The 18,686-nt window shown below is 40.8% G+C and overlaps 1 protein-coding gene across 10 annotated transcripts in view; it reads right to left on the bottom strand.

The window, feature by feature from the left end:
• Positions 1-274: 274 nt before the first annotated feature.
• fcho2 (FCH and mu domain containing endocytic adaptor 2) overlaps positions 275-18,686 on the bottom strand; it is a 50,866-nt gene continuing 32,454 nt past the window's right edge. Inside the window, exons 13-31 of one of the 10 annotated variants that reach the window (XM_037752146.1) lie at positions 17,441-17,498; positions 17,079-17,254; positions 14,655-14,679; positions 14,042-14,086; positions 13,355-13,394; positions 13,112-13,197; positions 10,791-10,877; positions 9,332-9,844; positions 8,849-8,964; positions 7,713-7,842; positions 7,478-7,561; positions 7,151-7,210; positions 6,086-6,197; positions 4,130-4,285; positions 3,263-3,395; positions 2,386-2,585; positions 2,230-2,294; positions 1,090-1,254; positions 275-1,003 (exon numbers count right to left, since the gene is read on the bottom strand). In XM_037752146.1, coding sequence (XP_037608074.1) covers positions 981-1,003; positions 1,090-1,254; positions 2,230-2,294; positions 2,386-2,585; positions 3,263-3,395; positions 4,130-4,285; positions 6,086-6,197; positions 7,151-7,210; positions 7,478-7,561; positions 7,713-7,842; positions 8,849-8,964; positions 9,332-9,844; positions 10,791-10,877; positions 13,112-13,197; positions 13,355-13,394; positions 14,042-14,086; positions 14,655-14,679; positions 17,079-17,254; positions 17,441-17,498 — 2,274 coding nt within the window. In that variant the 3' untranslated portion in view covers positions 275-980. The remainder of the gene's footprint in view (positions 1,004-1,089; positions 1,255-2,229; positions 2,295-2,385; positions 2,586-3,262; positions 3,396-4,129; positions 4,286-6,085; positions 6,198-7,150; positions 7,211-7,477; positions 7,562-7,712; positions 7,843-8,848; positions 8,965-9,331; positions 9,845-10,790; positions 10,878-13,111; positions 13,198-13,354; positions 13,395-14,041; positions 14,087-14,654; positions 14,680-17,078; positions 17,255-17,440; positions 17,499-18,686) is intronic. The other 9 variants (XM_037752148.1, XM_037752149.1, XM_037752147.1 and 6 more) reach the window with 9 other exon arrangements.

Raw genomic sequence — 18,686 nt, 5'->3', positions numbered from 1 at the left:
ACATTTCTCCATTAATAGGGCACAAAAGTGTGATTAAAAAAAGTTAAATTTGGGGTTCTTTTTTTCAGTCAAGATTGCTGAGAATTTTTTCATAAAGTATAAAAATTAAGGGCTTTTTAAAAAAAAAATACAAGTCATGACTGAAAGGGGAATTTACAAGTTCAATTCTAAAAAATAAAAAAAAAGCCCACGCAGATCACAGACCCCATTAGGGGTGATTGTTTAAAAAAACTCCATGCATTTGACCACAGAGAGAAATGTAGCTTAAATCTGGAAACCCACATTTGGGTAAAAACATCGACGCACTCTTGTTGCCTATTGATCCACAGTAGAAGAGGAGGCACTGAGGTCTGATTCTTTTTTTGCATTTGTTTGAAAGCCCTTCAACGTTATTTTAAGAGATCGAGCTTGTGCCATAAGTGTGTGAGTACTGTTTAAGACAGATTCTACCTTCATTGCTTCATTGCACATGATGAGAAAAAGACAAGAAAAGAGAAAGATCAGTAAAAGGAAACTGATTTTGAGTCAGAGCTGGTTGAGCAGAATAATCAGTGTTAATATTTACAGTTCAGAGGGAGAAACCTTTTTCTTCTCTTCCACGCTGTTTTGTTTTATATTCCTTATAGGCTCTTGAAAGATGAATATAAGAGGAAGAAGAGCATCTGAAAGATTGTTAGTGCACTTTTTTTTTTATGATTTCAAATACAATATAGATTTATATCTAATCCATAAATTGTTTCTGACTATACAAAAGTGAATTGATCAGAAAGCATTATTAGACTTCATATCTACACATTTCCTGAAAGCTCATCTTCTTTTATTCTTTTTTTTAAACAGTGTTCAATACTCAGTGCTGTTTTATTGTAGTGAGATTCTCGCCTCCCGGGCAAAAGCTCAGATGGATCCAGAGGTTCAGGAAGCCTCGCAAAGTCGCCAACTTTTGTGTTTTTATTTCTTGAGAACCAGAGTGGTGGGTCACCTCAGCAATCTGCCATATAACGTCCTAAAAAACAGAACAAAAGACGTGCAGGTTGAGTTGTTGATGCGTTAAATACTCCAGTATCAGGTACGTATGGATGATATAAATACCTGTGGCAAATCTCTTCTTGTTGAGAGAAAGTCTGTATCCAGCCCCCTGCAGCTCCATGTCCACCCCTGACAGGGTGCTCCCGTCACTCATGAACTGCACGGCTAGAGTGGTCGGGTTCGATGGCCCGTCTGACAGCTCAAACTTGGCCCTCAGGGACCCGGCGCCTGGGGGTCAAACACAAACAAATACCTCGTCGTTCTCTACAGGTAGGATCTTTAATGAGCCGTCTCTAATTGCCAGTGGTGAAAGAAGTACTCAGATCATCATGTCATACTAGCTTGCCCTGAAGGAGGATAAATAACGCTCCAAACGTACACTAAATTTTGGCGAGGACACCTGGCATGGCCATTTTCAAGGGTCCCTTGAAGATATGTGAATGAAAATGGGTTCTATGGGTACCCACGAGTCTCCCCTTTACAGACGTGTCCACTTTATGATGATCACATGCAGTTTGAGGAAAGTCATAGTCAAGTCAGCGCACTGACAGCTGTTATGCTTTGAGCATATTTCTTTATGCTAAATGCAATACCTGTGAAGGTTGCTGGACAATATTTGTGTCCAATAATAAATATATTAATACATCTGCATAACGGAAGCATATTTGTCCACCCCCATGTTAATAAGAGTATTAAATACTTGTCAAATCTCCCTCTGAGGTACATTTTGAAAATCAATTGACAGCCCTAATTATTAGCAAAACATACTTAAAGTATCAACAGTAAAAGTACTCATTATGCAGAATGGCTCCTTTATTATAGAATATTATGATATTCTGTTTTTATCACTAATGAATAGAAATGTAGTGGAGTAAAAGTACTCATTATTATATTATTGTATGATAATTATTGATGCATCAATGTGTTCATTACTTTAATGTTGCAGCTGGAAAAGGTGGAGCTCATTTTAATGACTTTAAATATTGCTGAATAGGTTGACTTATAATAATACATCATCATTTATCTGCAAAATAACTAAAGCTGTCGGATAAATGCAGTGCAGTAAAAAGTACAATATTTCCCTCTGAGATGTAAAAAGTAGCATCAAATGGAAATACTCAAGTGAAGTACAAGTACTTTCAAATTGTACTGGAGTAAATGTAGTCGGTTAAATTCCAACAAAGAAGAACAAAGATGATTTACCTTCATTTTCAGACTTCTCTGAGATGTCAGTCAGCTTCCACAGACACTTATTCTGCTCTGCATTCCTAAAATAAGAGAAAGAAATCTTCTGTTGAACTAAAAATGTTTTCAGCGCTTCGCACTTTTTCATGCTCCTGCTGATGTAACAAATCTTACCAGATGGAGTTGGGAATAGACTGCATGTTGGTGACTCCTCCGTCAACGGGCACTAAGATCTGTACGTTGGACAGCGGCCCGGGGGAGGCCATGGAGTCCGGGTTGTAGCGGTAGTCTACCCGCAGGTCTGATGTGCTCGGCGTGCACTTCCAGTATACAGCCAGGTTGAGAGGAGTGGAATGGATCCCATCAGACTGCACCTGAACACAGCACGCGGCAACAACTTTGAGTTCAAGCAATCAGAGTGATGTTCCCAATATCCTCAGCTACAACGAGACTAAATGAGACCAATCTCTGAAGTCTGAATTCAAAAAGTCAATTTAAATGTTATAGTTCTGACACACTTAGTTGGTTGGTGAGAGGGTTGAAAAGTGGGGCCTGATTATGGGGTGGCAGGACGGCCTTTAGTGGTTTGTGAGGCTTGATGACAATAGCCGTGTTTCCATTCAATTGTCAAGTGAACTTTTGAAAAGGAAATGCGAATTAGGCGCGTTTCCATCAACTGGTTTGGAGCGAATAAACTTGGCTACAGCGTAGTTTGGTCTCGTCTACGAGAGAAAAATGCAGAGAGGTCTTCAGGAATTTAGTTTAATTGTTCTTTCATGTCAGCTAGTATTGTTGTTTGAATGTTTCATGCTGTCTGGTGACGTAGAAAGACTAGCATTCTCACTTTTTGGGAATATCTGAGGAGACGGCAACAGTGGAAACAGCTGATCAGTCACATGAGTTAAATGCTCACCATGTCGGAATTTATTCGGCAAAGGTGTAGCTCATCAACTCGTATAATATATATATATATATATATATATATATATATACTGTATATACATAATATCTGTATGATATTCTACGGTAGTTTGGGCTTTGGCTGACTGACCTGGTATTTTAGGATGTCCACATTATAATAGGAAGATGTAGGATTCTGATCTGCAGCTTTTCGGAGGTAGGACGTCAGCGCTTGCATGTTGAACCAGAAGTCCTTGGAATTTGAGTCACTTTGGGAAGGATCACTAGATAGAAAGACAAACAGTCAGAAAGATATGTATACACACACACGCTCACACACACACGCACTCACTCATTCACGCACAGGGAATAATCGGAGGCTCAATTATTCATTGCTCTTCTTGGCTTTGTGTGCAAAGCTCCAATAGCTTGGAAAGAATGACCCTGTTGTATCCAACCAGCTACTAAATCATGAATTCCATTTGATTCAATTAGTCCAACCATGTGGTCTCGAGGAAGAAGAAGAAACATTCAAAACATTTTTCTTTACTTTTTAAGAAAGGACGGGAAGTTGTCACATAAAATTTGTTTTAAAAAGTCGCAGTTTTAAAATAGAACCGAAAAACATCGTGGCATATTGAGACTTGCACTGCATGTGAGGTAACATATACATTAAACTCCTCTGACTGAGACTAAAGAGGTGAGAGGTAACATAATGTATGTTAAATGAAGCAGCTGTTATGTGAAGTTTTCTGTTCTTTGCTATTTCGGAGCGTAAAGTATTTCAGAAGAGACATGGGCTGTTGAGAAGCTGGCTGTTAAATACTGGTGGAAAATACTTCCCTGACAGCTTAATGATAGGTTTATGTCAGATTACTAATTGAATTTCCTCTCACTGACGCAGACTACATTTCCTCTGTTCTCACTCGAATCGTCCAAATCCCTCTTTCACTTAACCACGACGGCCCCGACGAGTTATCAACTCATCGGCTTTGTGTTTGAGCTGTTTGAGCCTCACCTGTATATTAGCTGCTGGTTGGGGAGGATCTGCTCCAGCCTGCTGGTGTTCTTCAGTTTGAAGGTGAGCACGGTCGGGGAGGGGTTGCTGGTGAACACCTTGATGATGCCCATGGGGAACGACAAGGTCATGTCTCCTGTGATCTTCACAATGCACCTGTGGAACGTAGCCACGTGAATATAAATCATGTTTTAGATAGCATCTGTTGATTATCGTTTCCAGTTAATCAATAATTTGTTAAGTTAAAGTTACTACGAGGAACTTTTAACCGGATATGAAACAGTCTCAGTTTGATACTGATGCCTCTATATGATCTACATCACGAGAACCATCAGCGAGAAGATTCGCTATTTCTATATAGTTATTCTTAATGCTCGTTATCGGTGCGGTTCCCCAGAAACTCCAGGGACCGGCCTGCCGCGGACAGACCCAGATCCCGCTTCGCTGCCGCCTTCAACCTGAGCTCCGACGGGAGGTGGAGAGTTCCGCACCCGGCAGCAGCTGCTCCTCCTCCGGCCACGAGCAGAGCTACGTCTCACTGCTCCGCCGGTCCCCGCTGGGAGCCGGCACCGATACCATGCTGCTGGAGGGCCAGGCCGTATTGCTGGGCTCGCTGGAGGGAAGGGAGGCAGGGTATAACCAGAACCAGGACTACACAGGACAGACTGTCAAGACCCTGCTGCTGTAAAATGAGAGGTTTTCTAAAGGGACTCTGGTGGTCGGAAACTCTACCGCTTTTGTCCTCATTGACCGCCAAAATCAACACGAAAGTTCCTCGTAGTAGCTTTAATCAAAAGTCAGAAAACTGAATGAAGCCCAACACAATTTCTCAGCGCATGAATTGACATCTTCAGATCTTGTTTTATCTGACCAACATCCCAAAACCCAAATATATTCTATTTTATTCAATAAGCAATGTTTTTACACGGCTTTGTTGAATACTCGATTCTATTGTGTGTTATTTCTTTATAACAGACAGTTGCCATGGGCGCAGTTCTGATCTTGGACTCTGGAGGATCATTTTTGTGACAAATTATTGATCTCTTAAGTAAGTAAGTAGCTGTGTAATAAGCGGGATACTGTACAGCGAGCGGGTCATTGTTGTGAAATAAACCCCTTTGATGCAATGCAATGCGAGATCCCGACGCAAAGCGGATCGCCCATAAATCCCATCATCACATTTGAGAGGCTGAAACGAGAGACTGTTTGGCAATTTTGCTTGAAAAATTAGTAAAACAATTAGTCGATTATCAAAATTATATTAGAATTATTAATCTTTTTACCATTATAACTGAGTAAAAAGCTACATTGGACACATTTGGTCCAATTATGGATTGTACTTTAGCCTACTAATCCACTTTTTCTATATAAAGATCTAGATCTAGATAGATATAGATCTAACCAAGGCCCTTTTTAAAGTGATACTGAACACACTGCCTTTAGGTCCCAGGTGTATTTTCTTAATCCACACATCTGTATGCTTCTATAATCTAATATAAACCCAGTGTCTTCCCTCAGTTGGGGGGTTGGTCTAGGCTGCGGTGGTAACGGCCCACAGCGGGTCTCAACCTCGCACCGCGTCTCCGCTGCATTGCTTATGAAATGTTCCATTTACTAATCTCTGCAAAAATAAGCCTTTTGCACAGCAGCAATTTAACAGCAGTTAACCAATAAACGGCTGTATGTTTTCTCTGCCCCAGACTATAATCTGCCCCATGTAGGTTATCCACTCTGAAAGAATGGTGTCAGACTAACGCAAAAACATTCCACACACCCAGAACGAGCCGGAGACACTCACACAACTAAAGGTCTGAGTGGAGCGCACATGCAGCACAACACCATGAACTGTCTTAACATCATATGTGTTGTAGTTTAAGTTCAAATATGGACAAAAATGTGCATGCGTGCAGGTCCACGTCGGGGCCTTTGAGCAGCAGGAGGTCATGTGAGACTCACTTAGTAGGATCAGCTCCTTTGAAGTACGCATTAACCGATTCTGTGAAGGCCACGGCAATGGGCAAAGCATCTTGGGATGCCAGGGTCACAGGGCTGGGACCGCGAGACGTCCCTGAGAATGAGAAAAGGCACAGAGTTTGAGGTTCTGTTGACTCAGCTGCAGATCAGACTTTTACAACAGCGGGGTCCCAAAGCTCACATCAGAATTATGGAGGCTTGATCATGCAAAGATGCATTATACAATTCAGAACATTTGTATTATTGCATTTCATGAAGTCAGTCGCTCATATGGTGCCTTCAAATGAAACTCGTGCGCTCGTTTTTACAACATGGGAAGTCGTGTACACATATGTTTGGCGTTTTAAGTGGTTAAGTCGTGAAGAACACCGCTTCTAAGCAACGGCAATATTAACGTTACTGTCTCATCTAGAAGCTACAGAGGCTAACAATTTAGTGAGCTGGCAAGCGGGTAACATAATACTGGAAATGCAAAAGCAAGAAAAAACAATATACAACTAAACGTACAATATAATCATTTATTATGAACTGAAAAATGAACTTCCAAGGCCTCCGCCATTTCTGACAACGTCAACAAACACGTCACAAGTCGTGAACTCAGAGCTTTCAGAAACGTTCCACTTACGTGGTCGTGAATACCACAAAAGGGGGGCGTTCATATGGACTCTTCTCGTGAACACGGTAAAAAACGACCCCATTTGAAGGCACCAATATTTTCAAATAAAGAAAAATAAGGTACGTTTTTGAGTAGATCGTGCAACAGCTGCTTTAGTTCAAATTAGGTACTATTAGCCAACAAAGAAAACTAAAGTCAACAAAGGATGTATCAGTCAAATCATTCATTACTTCATTATTTTCTTTATAATGTTAGGAGTTGATGCTGTAAGACAAATGTGAGAAAGGGGTTGAAAAGGTGAATATGGAGAGAGCACACAAGATAGAGAAATGCAATCACTGCAAAGCAATTTACCCAGTTGTCCATTAAACACACTGGTGTTAGTTATAGTTAAATACAGAGGAGTCCTCTTGTATGAACTTCAACCATACCTGCTGGTGTTTCACACCGCTTCTCAAAGGTAGGCAGCTTCGCTATGAACACATCATCCTCTTTACGCCAAAATTAAAAGGCATAAAGAAGAAAGGAGGAGATAAACAAACCCAGAGTGTGAGGAGAGATGATGCTGAGCACAGTTGTAAGTCCTAAATGTGTGTTTGTGGCAGGTGAGCTCTGAGCTGACAAGGCTGATATGACAGAGATGAACGAAGAGCTAACAGGCCCTAATGAGGACAGTCTGAGCATCAGTGAAATGTATGAAGAGTCGAGATGAGGACCACGGAGAGGAAGGAAACGAGAGTTCGGAAAGGCAGACTCACTTTGGCTTAGCAGAAAGAAAGGAGAGAGGAAGAGCAGCTCTGGCTCTGGGGAGGAGAGGGGGAGAGCAAAGGTGTGCTCAGCTCCTGTAAAGGAGAGGAGTCAAGGAAGGAAGGAGTGAGGGAGGAGGGAAAACAGCACATTGTGTTGCAGAGACATAAAAGGTATGTGGAAAGTAGGTGAGGAGCTGAAGAAACAGAGAAGGAGTAGTTCCAAGAAAGCACGGAGGAGGCTTACCGACAGTGGGGGTGTTGGCGGCGCTGAGTGAGGCATTCGAGGACAAGGAGGAGGAGCTCTCTGCTCGTGCGAGCGGTGCAGCGGGAGGAGGGCTGGCGTTAGATGTCTTGGGCGGGCTGAACGGTCGTACCTGAGTGAAGGGAGTCATAATTAACATGGTTTTACAATATACAGTAGGGGTATTGTCAGTGTTATTATAGTAAACTAAAACGTAAATAAGCGGTGAAAAATATTTTTGTAAACTGAAACTAAATAAAAACTTTATCCTTTAAAAAGGGACTGAAAATGTTAATCGTTTTTTTGCCAACGTGTGAACAGGTTGTGACTTAACATTAAAAAATGAGTTTCCTCTATCAACCTGTAGACCGCTTTTAATGTGAAGAATATTGGATGGTTTTTCCGGGAAAATCCAACGGCTGTGATGTCATGCACGCTCGCGAGTGCCTTAGCTGTAGCTAACGTTCGGTTAGAAATGGAGTCCGCTAACGCCAACAAATGACCAGCCCCCACCACAACTCAGACTCCAACACAAACTCCACGGAAGCACAAAAAAAACAAAGTTACTGTATATCTAGTGAAGCCCGTCTTGCAAAACAGGAATGTGACCGACGAAGGGGGGAAAACTAGTGTTGTGGGAAGTGAGTGGTGAAGCAAGAGAGAGAGAGCCCCGGCGACTGTGTGAGAAAGCGAGCGAGCAGCGGAGCAGAAGAGAGATAGTTTAGCTCTGAGAATATCAAGTGAATGTACATTGGAAGTTGCAGTTTGTGCAGAAATGTGTTCCCTGCTGCTGAGGGAAGTGATAGCGGGGGTCAACTAGTTTTTTTAGCTTTAATATATCACTACCGAACAAAAGGAGACAGCATGAATTTCCGTCAAGTCTTGTGACGTTGAACCAAAGAAATTGAACGGATTTGACATTCCGTGCTATGCCGCAATTGATTCACTAAAAGCACGAAGATTAACAAAAAACAAAAACTAAATATATAAAAACTAAACTGAAGCTAAACTAAAACTAGCACTCTAAAACTAACAAACTAACTAAAACTAAAATGAAATCGAAAAGTCAAAACTAAAATGAAATAAATACTAACTGAAAATTCAAAACAATTACAGCCTTGGACGTTGTAATTACTCACAATCTCATTGATCCCTGTGAGTTTTCCTGTGGGGAGTTTGGGCCTGGAGGAGGGTCGAGGCGGGGGCACCAGGGCTCCGGCTGTCAGCGGGGTCGTCGGTCGGTTTGGTACTGGCACTACGCAGAGGAACACGAGAGGAGTTTTACTGGTTAGTGGCAGTAAACAGCACAAACAAACACTGTGCTTCATTGAAGTAGATGCAAAAACCATCATGCATTAAAACCATAACAGCAAAACATGTTTACAAATCATAACAGAAGTAAAACACATCCCAAAATTGATTTCACAAAAAGAAACTCAAACACAAACATGTTGCAAACCAGGCAGTGAGTTAGAGAAGCATACATCTGTAAAATAAAATAAAACCAACAGAAGAGAAAATATGCACTTGTCAACTTCAAATACGAAACAATATGAAAACAAAATATAAAAAACTCAAACCTCAGGCATAACACACGTCTCTAGCATCAGTAATAATGTTACCAGTGAATATTTTGCTTGATGGAGCTGCAGCCATCGCCCTATCTGTAACCCCAGAGAAGACGTCAGAGAAACACGGGTTGCCGTCTTCTCTGCCGCTCACCGCTTTGCAGTAGGCGTCAGCAGACTCATCAGAGAGGAAGCGACTTGACCTGCCGTGGCCGGACGGAGGCCTCTGGAGCTCCTTCACGGACAACCCTGAGCCCTGGCGGCGAGCTGGAGCCAAATTATCACTGAAGGCGATCCACTGGCTCTGGGACCAGGACACGGAGGAGAAGGCGTCGACGCTCTTCGGAGGGCTGGCGGCAGCCGGGCTTTTGATGGGGTCAATGGGTTCGGTCGGCAGGGTGATGGGGGCGCTCTGGGCCCTCGCTGGTACGGGCTTGAGTGCTTGGAAAGGGTTTTCCGGTGAGTCCCAGGGAGAGGATGTGGACGAGGAGAAAGAGGAGACATCTTTGGATTGTTGGCTCTCTGCCAGGGGAGGGGAGCGCTCCCGTTGGGTCACCACCGCCTCAGCTGGAGGGGGCGATGTGATCGACAGAGGCGATAAACATGACCATGAAGCAAAATAACAAACACTTCAGGAAAAAAAGACAATTAAGTAACCACCAAGACAAACACTGATACAAAGGTTTTTGTTAAAACAAATGTGTTAAATGTATGTATATACTAAATATTGTGTTTGGTGTTCCTCTATGTTGATGCCGATCACATGTGTTGTCATGATTCTGCAGACAAATCAAATAATTGCAGATTTCTTTTTGATACCAATGGAGCATTGATATGAACTCTGATGTTTTGGCCTTTTTGGATCTCTTATAGTTGTCTCATGTTGCTTTTCAAAAACATACATATTACTGATTGCCAGACTGTTTACAGCAACAAAATCTGCTAATTGGCATTCAACCCAATATGAAACACCTCTGTGGTACTGAGATATAGTAGTGTTTATGCCTTTTATAGATGTTTACATTATGTTGCTTAGCCCCTTTAATTGTTTAACACAGTATGCATGGACTCTGGACTACCTACGTATACATTATTAAATCTTTTAGATAGTGACTGTTAATTAATTTTCTGCAATTCCTACATATTTTTCTAGTTACATGAAAAAGAACTCATGGACTATGTGTATCTACTGTAGCTCACAATGATCTTTAAACACATGCAAACTCTGCGTAACCATATTTTTGGTGTCATATCTTTACAGACAAATATGATGCACATTCTTAAACTAAAATCTACCCTCTTAGCAGCAATAAATGTGCAAAGCGATGACCCTGATTTTAGACACACATAAGGACACACGTCCTGATAATTAAAGTAGAGGTCAGTCTGACTCTCACACATGTTCACATGCATTTGAACAAAAACAATTAACAGAAAATACCATGCAAAAGTTGATGAATGCTTGAAGTTCTTGTGAACATGTTTTCTGATAAACGGGGCTCACACATTTTACCTGACGCCTCATCAGGCAGAAAGACGTCAGAGTCATTCATCAGAAAAGGTGGAGATGGAGGGATTGAAAGGAAGATAGAGGCAAGGTCTAACAGGAAAAGTTCAAATAAAACAATAAAACATACAAGTAACTCAATGACATTGTAATAAAACAAAAAAACAAGATGAAAATGTACAAAACAAATCAATAAATACAACATAAATGAAAAAAAATCCACATATTTGTACAACCTTTGCTTCATCCAGTGAGGGTTTAATCGTTTTAATACCTCACAGACTTGTTTAATGTGTCATGTGTGCATTGGGAGCTGGTAACACTGTTACACTGTACACACACAGAGAGATTTAACAGGCTGTTAATTCCCATCACCGTATCTTAATCGGGGCACTCTACGATGCTCTTTTGACTTCTAAGCCGAGACCTTTGACAGTAACGAGACAGTGTTTGACAACATACGTGCCAGCGGGCTTTATAGCCGACCCTCTGACCTCAACTAGGTGCCAATTAACTGTGGATTACGCTTAGCCTAGGCAATGGGTCAGCGCTAATGTCACTCTGTTTAAACACCGGAGTCATGCACGTTAAGCCACGAGAATCACTCCATCAACACTTAAAAGAAACATTCAAATGTCTCTCAGAGAAGTTTGACTGTAGAGACTTCAAACTGATTTATATGAAACAGGAGGAGTAAAAGATTGGAGAATGATTGAAAAGACAAACTGGGATAGAAAAAAGCTGCCGTTTTAATTCCCTAAGGTCAAATATTCTGTTGACCTCAGGGGTCAGTTCCTCCATCTGGGACTGCCCTGAGACGAGAGGCTTCCAACTGAGTAGCTCAGAAACAGAAAGAGAGGGAAGGGGAGACTACATAACGCAGAGAGAGAAGATGAGATCAAGCAGAAAGGACTGGATCACTGGCTCAAACGTGTGAGTAAAAAACAGAATGCTTTTTAGCTCCTTAAAGTTATATTTGCTAAAATCGATATTTCTGCTTCATTTGAGTCTAAATATAAGTATAAAACATGTTACATGTCCCTTATAAATTAAAAGACAATACCACTAATTTAGGAAATGTCTTTATTCTTTGATGTTTGGTAATAAATATATATAGATATATTTGACTTCAGGACATCTCTGACTACATACATACGGAAAATCCAAACTTTTTACTGTATTAATTTAGATATTTTCCAAACTAAAAGTCCCTAGAAGTGTATGATTCAACTTTTTCCCATGGTCTAGTGTTAAAAAAGTGAACAAAAAAATCCCAATGAATCGTAATATTGAACCGTAGTACTTAAAAATCCCAATACATATCGAATCGACACCCAAGTATCGTGATAGTGTCGAATCGGGAGACAGGTGAATCGTACTATCTATGGTCTGCATTTTTTCTGTAATAACCATTCAACGTATTTACATTCTGTAATTACCTCTCTATATAGTAGTTTTTACTGGTAGTGGCGGAGTCCGCCATTCCGGCGCTCAATTCAGATTGCCTACAAACGATGTATACATTTTATCTAACTGATATCAGCCTCACTGTTCACTCTCTTTACACCGTGTCAGAGCTGTATTCAGTTACTGCTAATGCAAAGCCAACATTTCTTGCTGCTGCTGCTTCACATTTAAAGCATTCAACTGGCAAAACAGTAAAGCAGTCATAGATGCAGTGTATCTGTCACTGCGTCTTCAAAACAAGACGGTCATTTCTGCAGCTAAGTACAACCGAAGACATTTTTAGGCGACCAAAAATGTTACAATTAACTGTCATGAACTGAAAACGCACTGCAAAACAACACCCAGATCGGACAACAACGTGGTAGCGACCTGTCAATTACAAGGTAGCCACGCCCTAAAGCATCCCCTGCTTTATGGTCTATTTGACTCTAAATGGGACCATAATTTACTAAATGAACATCATGCTGTATTGAAGAAGACTTGAAACTAGAGATTGAGACCATAAACTCATGTTTACAATGTTTACTGAGGTAATAAATCAAGTGAGAAGTAGGCTCATTTTCTCATAGACTTCTATACAATCAGACTTCTTTTAGCAACCAGAGGAGTCGCCCCCTGCTGGCTGTTAGAAAGAATGCAAGTTTAAGGCACTTCAGCATTGGCTTCACTTTTTCACCACCTGTAACCACGGGTGTCTCCAAATCAACCAGTGCTTAAATCATAAGGATTACAACTTTAAAGGAATTACAGTAACCTCTTATTGGTCCTAAACACTGAGGGATACTGTAGGATGATAATCTGATGTTGTGGAGAGATATAGCTGCACAGCAATGGAGATAGAATAAGATTTTAGGGATTACCTGTTGATGAGGACACAGAGGAAGACGAGCCTGCACCGAGAGTCGGGCCGAACGGGTCCAGAGACAGAAGGTCGTTGTTGGTCAGTCTGCCGGAGGAGACAGTGAGAGAGTCAAGTCAAACTTAAAGTCACATTTCAATTTGCCTCGGATAAAAAAACATGCAGATACAAAACAGACGATTTAAAAAAGCATAGATACTGTAAACATGAAAACGGTGGCAGTCGTGAGTGCTTTCATACTTACTCGTACGGTGTTGGCACTCTGGGTTTTGCCAGCTCGTCACCTGCAGAGAGAGAAAAACAAACAGAAAATGAAGACTCACCGACCTGCACACAGCGATGACAGCAAATTCACTTTCACAGCAACTAGAAAATAAAAACCCAACACAAGAGGCTTTCACCGGCAAAGACATCTGCCAAAAAGTCATGTTTAAACTGCATCACACCTTAAACCAGAAATATAAACTGAGGTTTCTGACTGAACAAATGAGAACCACCATCTAATATGAAAAGTCACAGAAGTATATTTGCAGTAAGATTTAGGTTGGATACAATATTTCTCAGTAAAACCTTAAAATCTTACCCAAATACTAAAACTTCAAATGTATTTTTAATATGATAGTAACACTTTACAACAGGGGGGGGAATGGAGTGATTTTGCAACTGAAAATAAAATCAGGCTTTGTTATTTTGTGCCCCTTTCTAAAGTGTTACGTTGCATTGCAAAGATCCATATAAGCAACCTGAAGCAGCACCAGAGGTAAGAGGAGACATTTTATAGGACCCGGATATAAAACATGTTTATAAATGCTTCAAAAATGAACTGAAAGTTTGCAGTGAGAGAACGCAGCGTCAGTGGTGTTAGCTTGTGTCAGCTGGCTGCAGGGGAGGCAGGGTTGTAGGCTTACCACTGTAGTGAAAACATACTCACCGGGACTCATAGCCTTAGAGCTTAATGTAGATACTCCTTTGATCCCTAAGCGCATGTAGAGTATACATCTATCAATGCTTGTGTAGATTGATCTCTATCAGCGTTCAGAATGTGAATATTATTACCATTTAGAAGTGCAAACACGGTGTGTGAAAGCAACTTTTGAAAAGACCTCATAAAAACACCTTCTGGATTAATATTCAAAGCTTTTTTTAAACCTGCATGGAGCATGATACATGACCTAGAGGTATCTTAGAGCATTTCTCAAGCACTTTGAGAAGAAATCAAACACACAACTTTCACAGTTTGCAGACTGGAAAAGATCATTTCTGACATGTCGAAACATAAACAGCTAATTAAGCAATTAATCTTATTTGTACCACGGGAGGGGAATATCCCTCAAGCTCACATTTACAGAAAGCACAGTTATTTACTTTTTCTCAGGATATGTAGGCTTTGGCTAAGATTCTGGATTTTCCTTTTTTTTTTTTTTTTAAAGACAGCCTCTTTAAAAACAACTTGTGCCAAGAAAAATGGAGCTGAGAAGTCGTACAGTCGACCCCGTTCAGCAACACGCAGATACAGAGAGAGGTCAGACAGAGAAAATACTCACTGGACTGGTTCCTCCGCATCTGTCCCTGAAAACAAAAACAGACTATTAATTCATCAAAGACGCATGCGACCCACCACGAATATTCAACTGTTACTTGGCCAGGAGTTTGCTCAGTTTGTTAGAAAGAAAGACAAAACTGACACGAGAGAAATGAGCATGACATAAAACAGATCAACATGCTTTTTTGCAGATTGGAGTATTTTAAGGGTGTTTTTTCTCTGCTTCGTGCAACTCGAACTTCTGCAGTCCGATAGTTTGAAACCTTAAGCCTTTGATAGTGTTTATGTAACTATATATATATGTAAGATTTCAAAATAAAACACAATGAAAAAAAAGCTTTTAAAGGGTTGAAAACGATATTATTAATTATTCCCAGTGGCAAAGGGAATTTTCCACTTCAGAGTTAAAGACGGTAAATCACAGGGCTACTCTGGACTCACACATACCAGACGTTAAACCTAGGGTGAAATATTCAGCAGCGCAAAACGGTGCATCTAAGCCCGTACGTACAACGATCAGTCAGGGACAACGGAGAGCGTGCCCCCAACACTTCACCAACTTCCTTTACAGAGCCTTGTTCTCTCTCTGGACATAAATCTGCCGTGTCATGCTGCGTAACACAAGATATGCAAGATTTCGCTCTTTAGGGTCACCAACCCCGATGGAAACTTAGAGCATCAATTTCAATAAAGAATTTATTCGCACAAGGAGAAATGTGATGGTGGTGGAGGTGGGGGGTTGGATTGTCAAGGGAGGAGGGGAGAAAAAGAAACAAAATGGGTTTAAGGAACATAGCAAAAGCATTTAACCACCGTAGAGCAGCGAGGCCAGGGTTTAGTCCCACAGGCGCTAAGCGGCAAATGGGTTCAATTACGGCTCTTGCTGGCCACACACACACGACTTCCATTGCTATTTCAATAAAGGGAACACCGCAGAGGGGGAACCGAACAGGAGGAGAAATGAAAAAGACAGAAAAATGAGCACTGAGGAGAAAAAAAAAGAGAAGAAAATCTCTCAATAATTCACACCAGATGATGCAACGTTCGTCATCACCTTGGATGTATGTTTTAACTTTAATGCTTTTTTGGTAAATATGAAATAGGAAAAAGGTGCAAAGCAGAAATGTGAACAGAGAGAGGAAAGTAAATATAATCTAATGGCTGTTCTGGTATTTAAATGCAAATCAGAGGCAACACACACAAACAGCGGTCTGTGTTTTTTTTGTACTTTTAGGATGAGAAAGTAATTGTGGGTTTTAGTCTCGACAACAGCCGAAACCAAACTGCAGTGAAGTCAAAAGGTTTAAAAGAGAACATCTTTTGAATATTGCAACAAAAAAAACAACCCAAGAAAAACTTCCTCTATAAACTTGTTATTTATCTTTATCATTAATTACTCGGGTGGAAAAAAGAAACATTTGTACAAAAAAAACAAGGCAACTAACCCCATAAAGTATTCATAAATAACCACAACAGAGTCCTGTCTAGAGCAAGTGGGCTCCAATAAAAACCCAAAGAGTGAAAGCAAACAAAGAGAGGAGGAAAAAAAAGAGCGAGGTACAACACAAACAGGGAGGAGAGGCGGCGGTCAGAGCGGAGGGAGAGGCTAGAGGGAGGGAGAGCCAGAGCCGTGAAGAAGATGCCGTGACATCCGTTTAATGTGCAGCGGGTGAAACCCACTAGACCTCCTCCGCGACACTGAGCGTGCCCTTTCAGCCGCTGCACAACAACATTAACAACAACAACAGCTCAGTGCACACACACGGTGCATGTTTGCACACAAGCAGTAGTGGTTTTAAAGTTTAATGGCAAGCGGCTATTTTCAGAGAGCGGCGGCGGGGAGAGAGATTCAGAGATTGAGTGATGGTGAGGGACGGAGGAGCTGAATGGAGGGCTCCATGACTGAGGGCACAGATCAGACTGGGCTCTCTCTGTGCAAGTGTGTGTGTGTGTGTGTGTGTGTGTGTAGCCTGCCGCAAAGCATTCCCTTAAGTGCCTACAAGGAGGGCAGTGTGCATGTGTGTGAGTCTGCAGTAAAGGCCAACAACATCAGATACTTAAATTACTCTTTCTCAGTTCTTAATTCTTTAAAAAAAAAGATGAAAAAAAGGTTGTTTGACATGAAAATGAATTTAAAGTAAAGACAAAACATGAAATGTGTGCAAACAGGAACCTCAAATTAGATATAATACAGATGCCTTTCCAATGTAAATACAATAAGCTCCAAGAAAGAGTGACTAAACGGCATCTAGAAGAGGGATAGAACGGTTAAATGGCGTTCCCCGTCCACCCTCGCAGAGGTTACATATTCCCCTGTTGCCCTCTAGTGTTGCAGAGGCAGAGCAGACTCCTGCTGCAGCACAGCAGCACAGCAACAGGTTTCTTCAGTATTTGGTGTGTTTGCAAGTGTTTCGTGAAGCCCTACCGAGGTGGAGGGCGACAGGATGATGTTTCCGATGGAGGCTTTAAGCTCGTCGATGGTGGCTCGGTTCTGATGCGTGCCGTTGTTTGGCTGTACGGGCTTGATTTCTACTTTGAACTTCCTGGGTTCGTCTTCGTCCTCTGAGTCGCTGGACGAATAGAAGGAATTCTCTTTGGCATGTGAGCGAAAAACAGAGTTAAGGAGACAACAACAGAGAGAGAGAGAGATCATCTACAGTTCTGTTTTATTTATCCCTCAACCGGCTGCAGATGGGTGTGAACAAAAAAAACTAATAGTAACAGATCCTTGATGTCTTATAAATCTGGACTGAGTGAGAACAACATCGAGACACATGAGAAGGATATCGTTTTCATTTGCTTCCGGTCTGATACAGAAGCCCTCTGCATCAACTTGGGGAACATTCTGCAAAACACAAACAGAAAAAAACCCATTAAAAATAAAACTTTGTTGCACTATTCAAATAACGCAAAGTTAAAATAAATGTGTGTATCCTTCATAAATACATTTTAAAGCACATAAATTATTCCCAAAATGTATTTGTGCATATCTTATTGTGTTTGAATGTTTTATTTTCAAATGAATTTAAATTGAAAAAAAGCAATAAATTATGTAATGCATGTAATTAGAGCTGCAACGATTAATTGATTAGTTGTCAAAGTATGACAATAATAATAATCAGTATCTATTTTGATAATCGATTAATCGGTTTGAGTAATTCTTTAAGAAATAAAAGTCTAAATTGTCTGATTCCAGCTTCTTAAATGTGAATATTTTCTGGTTTCTTTCCTCCTCTATGACAGTAAACTGAATATCTTTGAGTTCTGGACAAAACAAGACATTTGAGGACGTCATCTTGGACATTTTTCACCATTTTCTGACATTTTATAGACCAAACAACTAATCGATTAATCGAGAAAATAGTCAACAGATTAGCTGACAATGAGAATAATCATTAGTTGCAGCCCTAGATGTAATATTAAACAATTCAAAATAGGACAAATGCATATTAATTTCCCTCTATACTAAATCTTAACTTAAGTCAAAACTTTCTAAATTAATGTAGTCTACGTTTTTTTTGTTTTTTTTATATCTAAATTTGTGTTATTGTCATCACAGCTAACCAGAGCATCACGTAGTTTATCAATAGATGGAAAGGTCCTCTTTGATTAAGGCATTCTGTTTCTAAGCATTTACATAGAAAGGAAATAAACACCCCTCTCTTCTGTATATACAATTATATAATAAATGGAGATTGGTGCACAGTAGAAACATCAGAAACATTTGCAACAACTTAAAACTCACTGAGAATCATTTAGTATCCCGTTGCCAACACTGGAAATTGTTCCAAGAAACTTTCACACATAATATTTGGCTGAAACACATCTGAGAAAACATTTTCATCGTGTGCACCGAGAGCTTCGGGGTGCTGGCTCACATTTTAACAACTTGGATTATTACATTAAGCATCGCTGCTTTAGAGCAGGGCTTCTCAAAGTCCGGACCAAGGTCCACATCCAGAGCGAACGGCAAGTCGATCCAGACCCAGACAATTCCTTGAGTTTAGTAAACGGGTACCGAACCCCGGTATTA

The sequence above is a fragment of the Sebastes umbrosus genome, chromosome 19, assembly GCF_015220745.1.
Source record: "Sebastes umbrosus isolate fSebUmb1 chromosome 19, fSebUmb1.pri, whole genome shotgun sequence".
NCBI lineage: Eukaryota > Metazoa > Chordata > Actinopteri > Perciformes > Sebastidae > Sebastes > Sebastes umbrosus.
The sequence above is the reverse complement of the archived record's forward strand: the minus strand, read 5'-3'. Positions and strand labels throughout refer to the sequence as shown.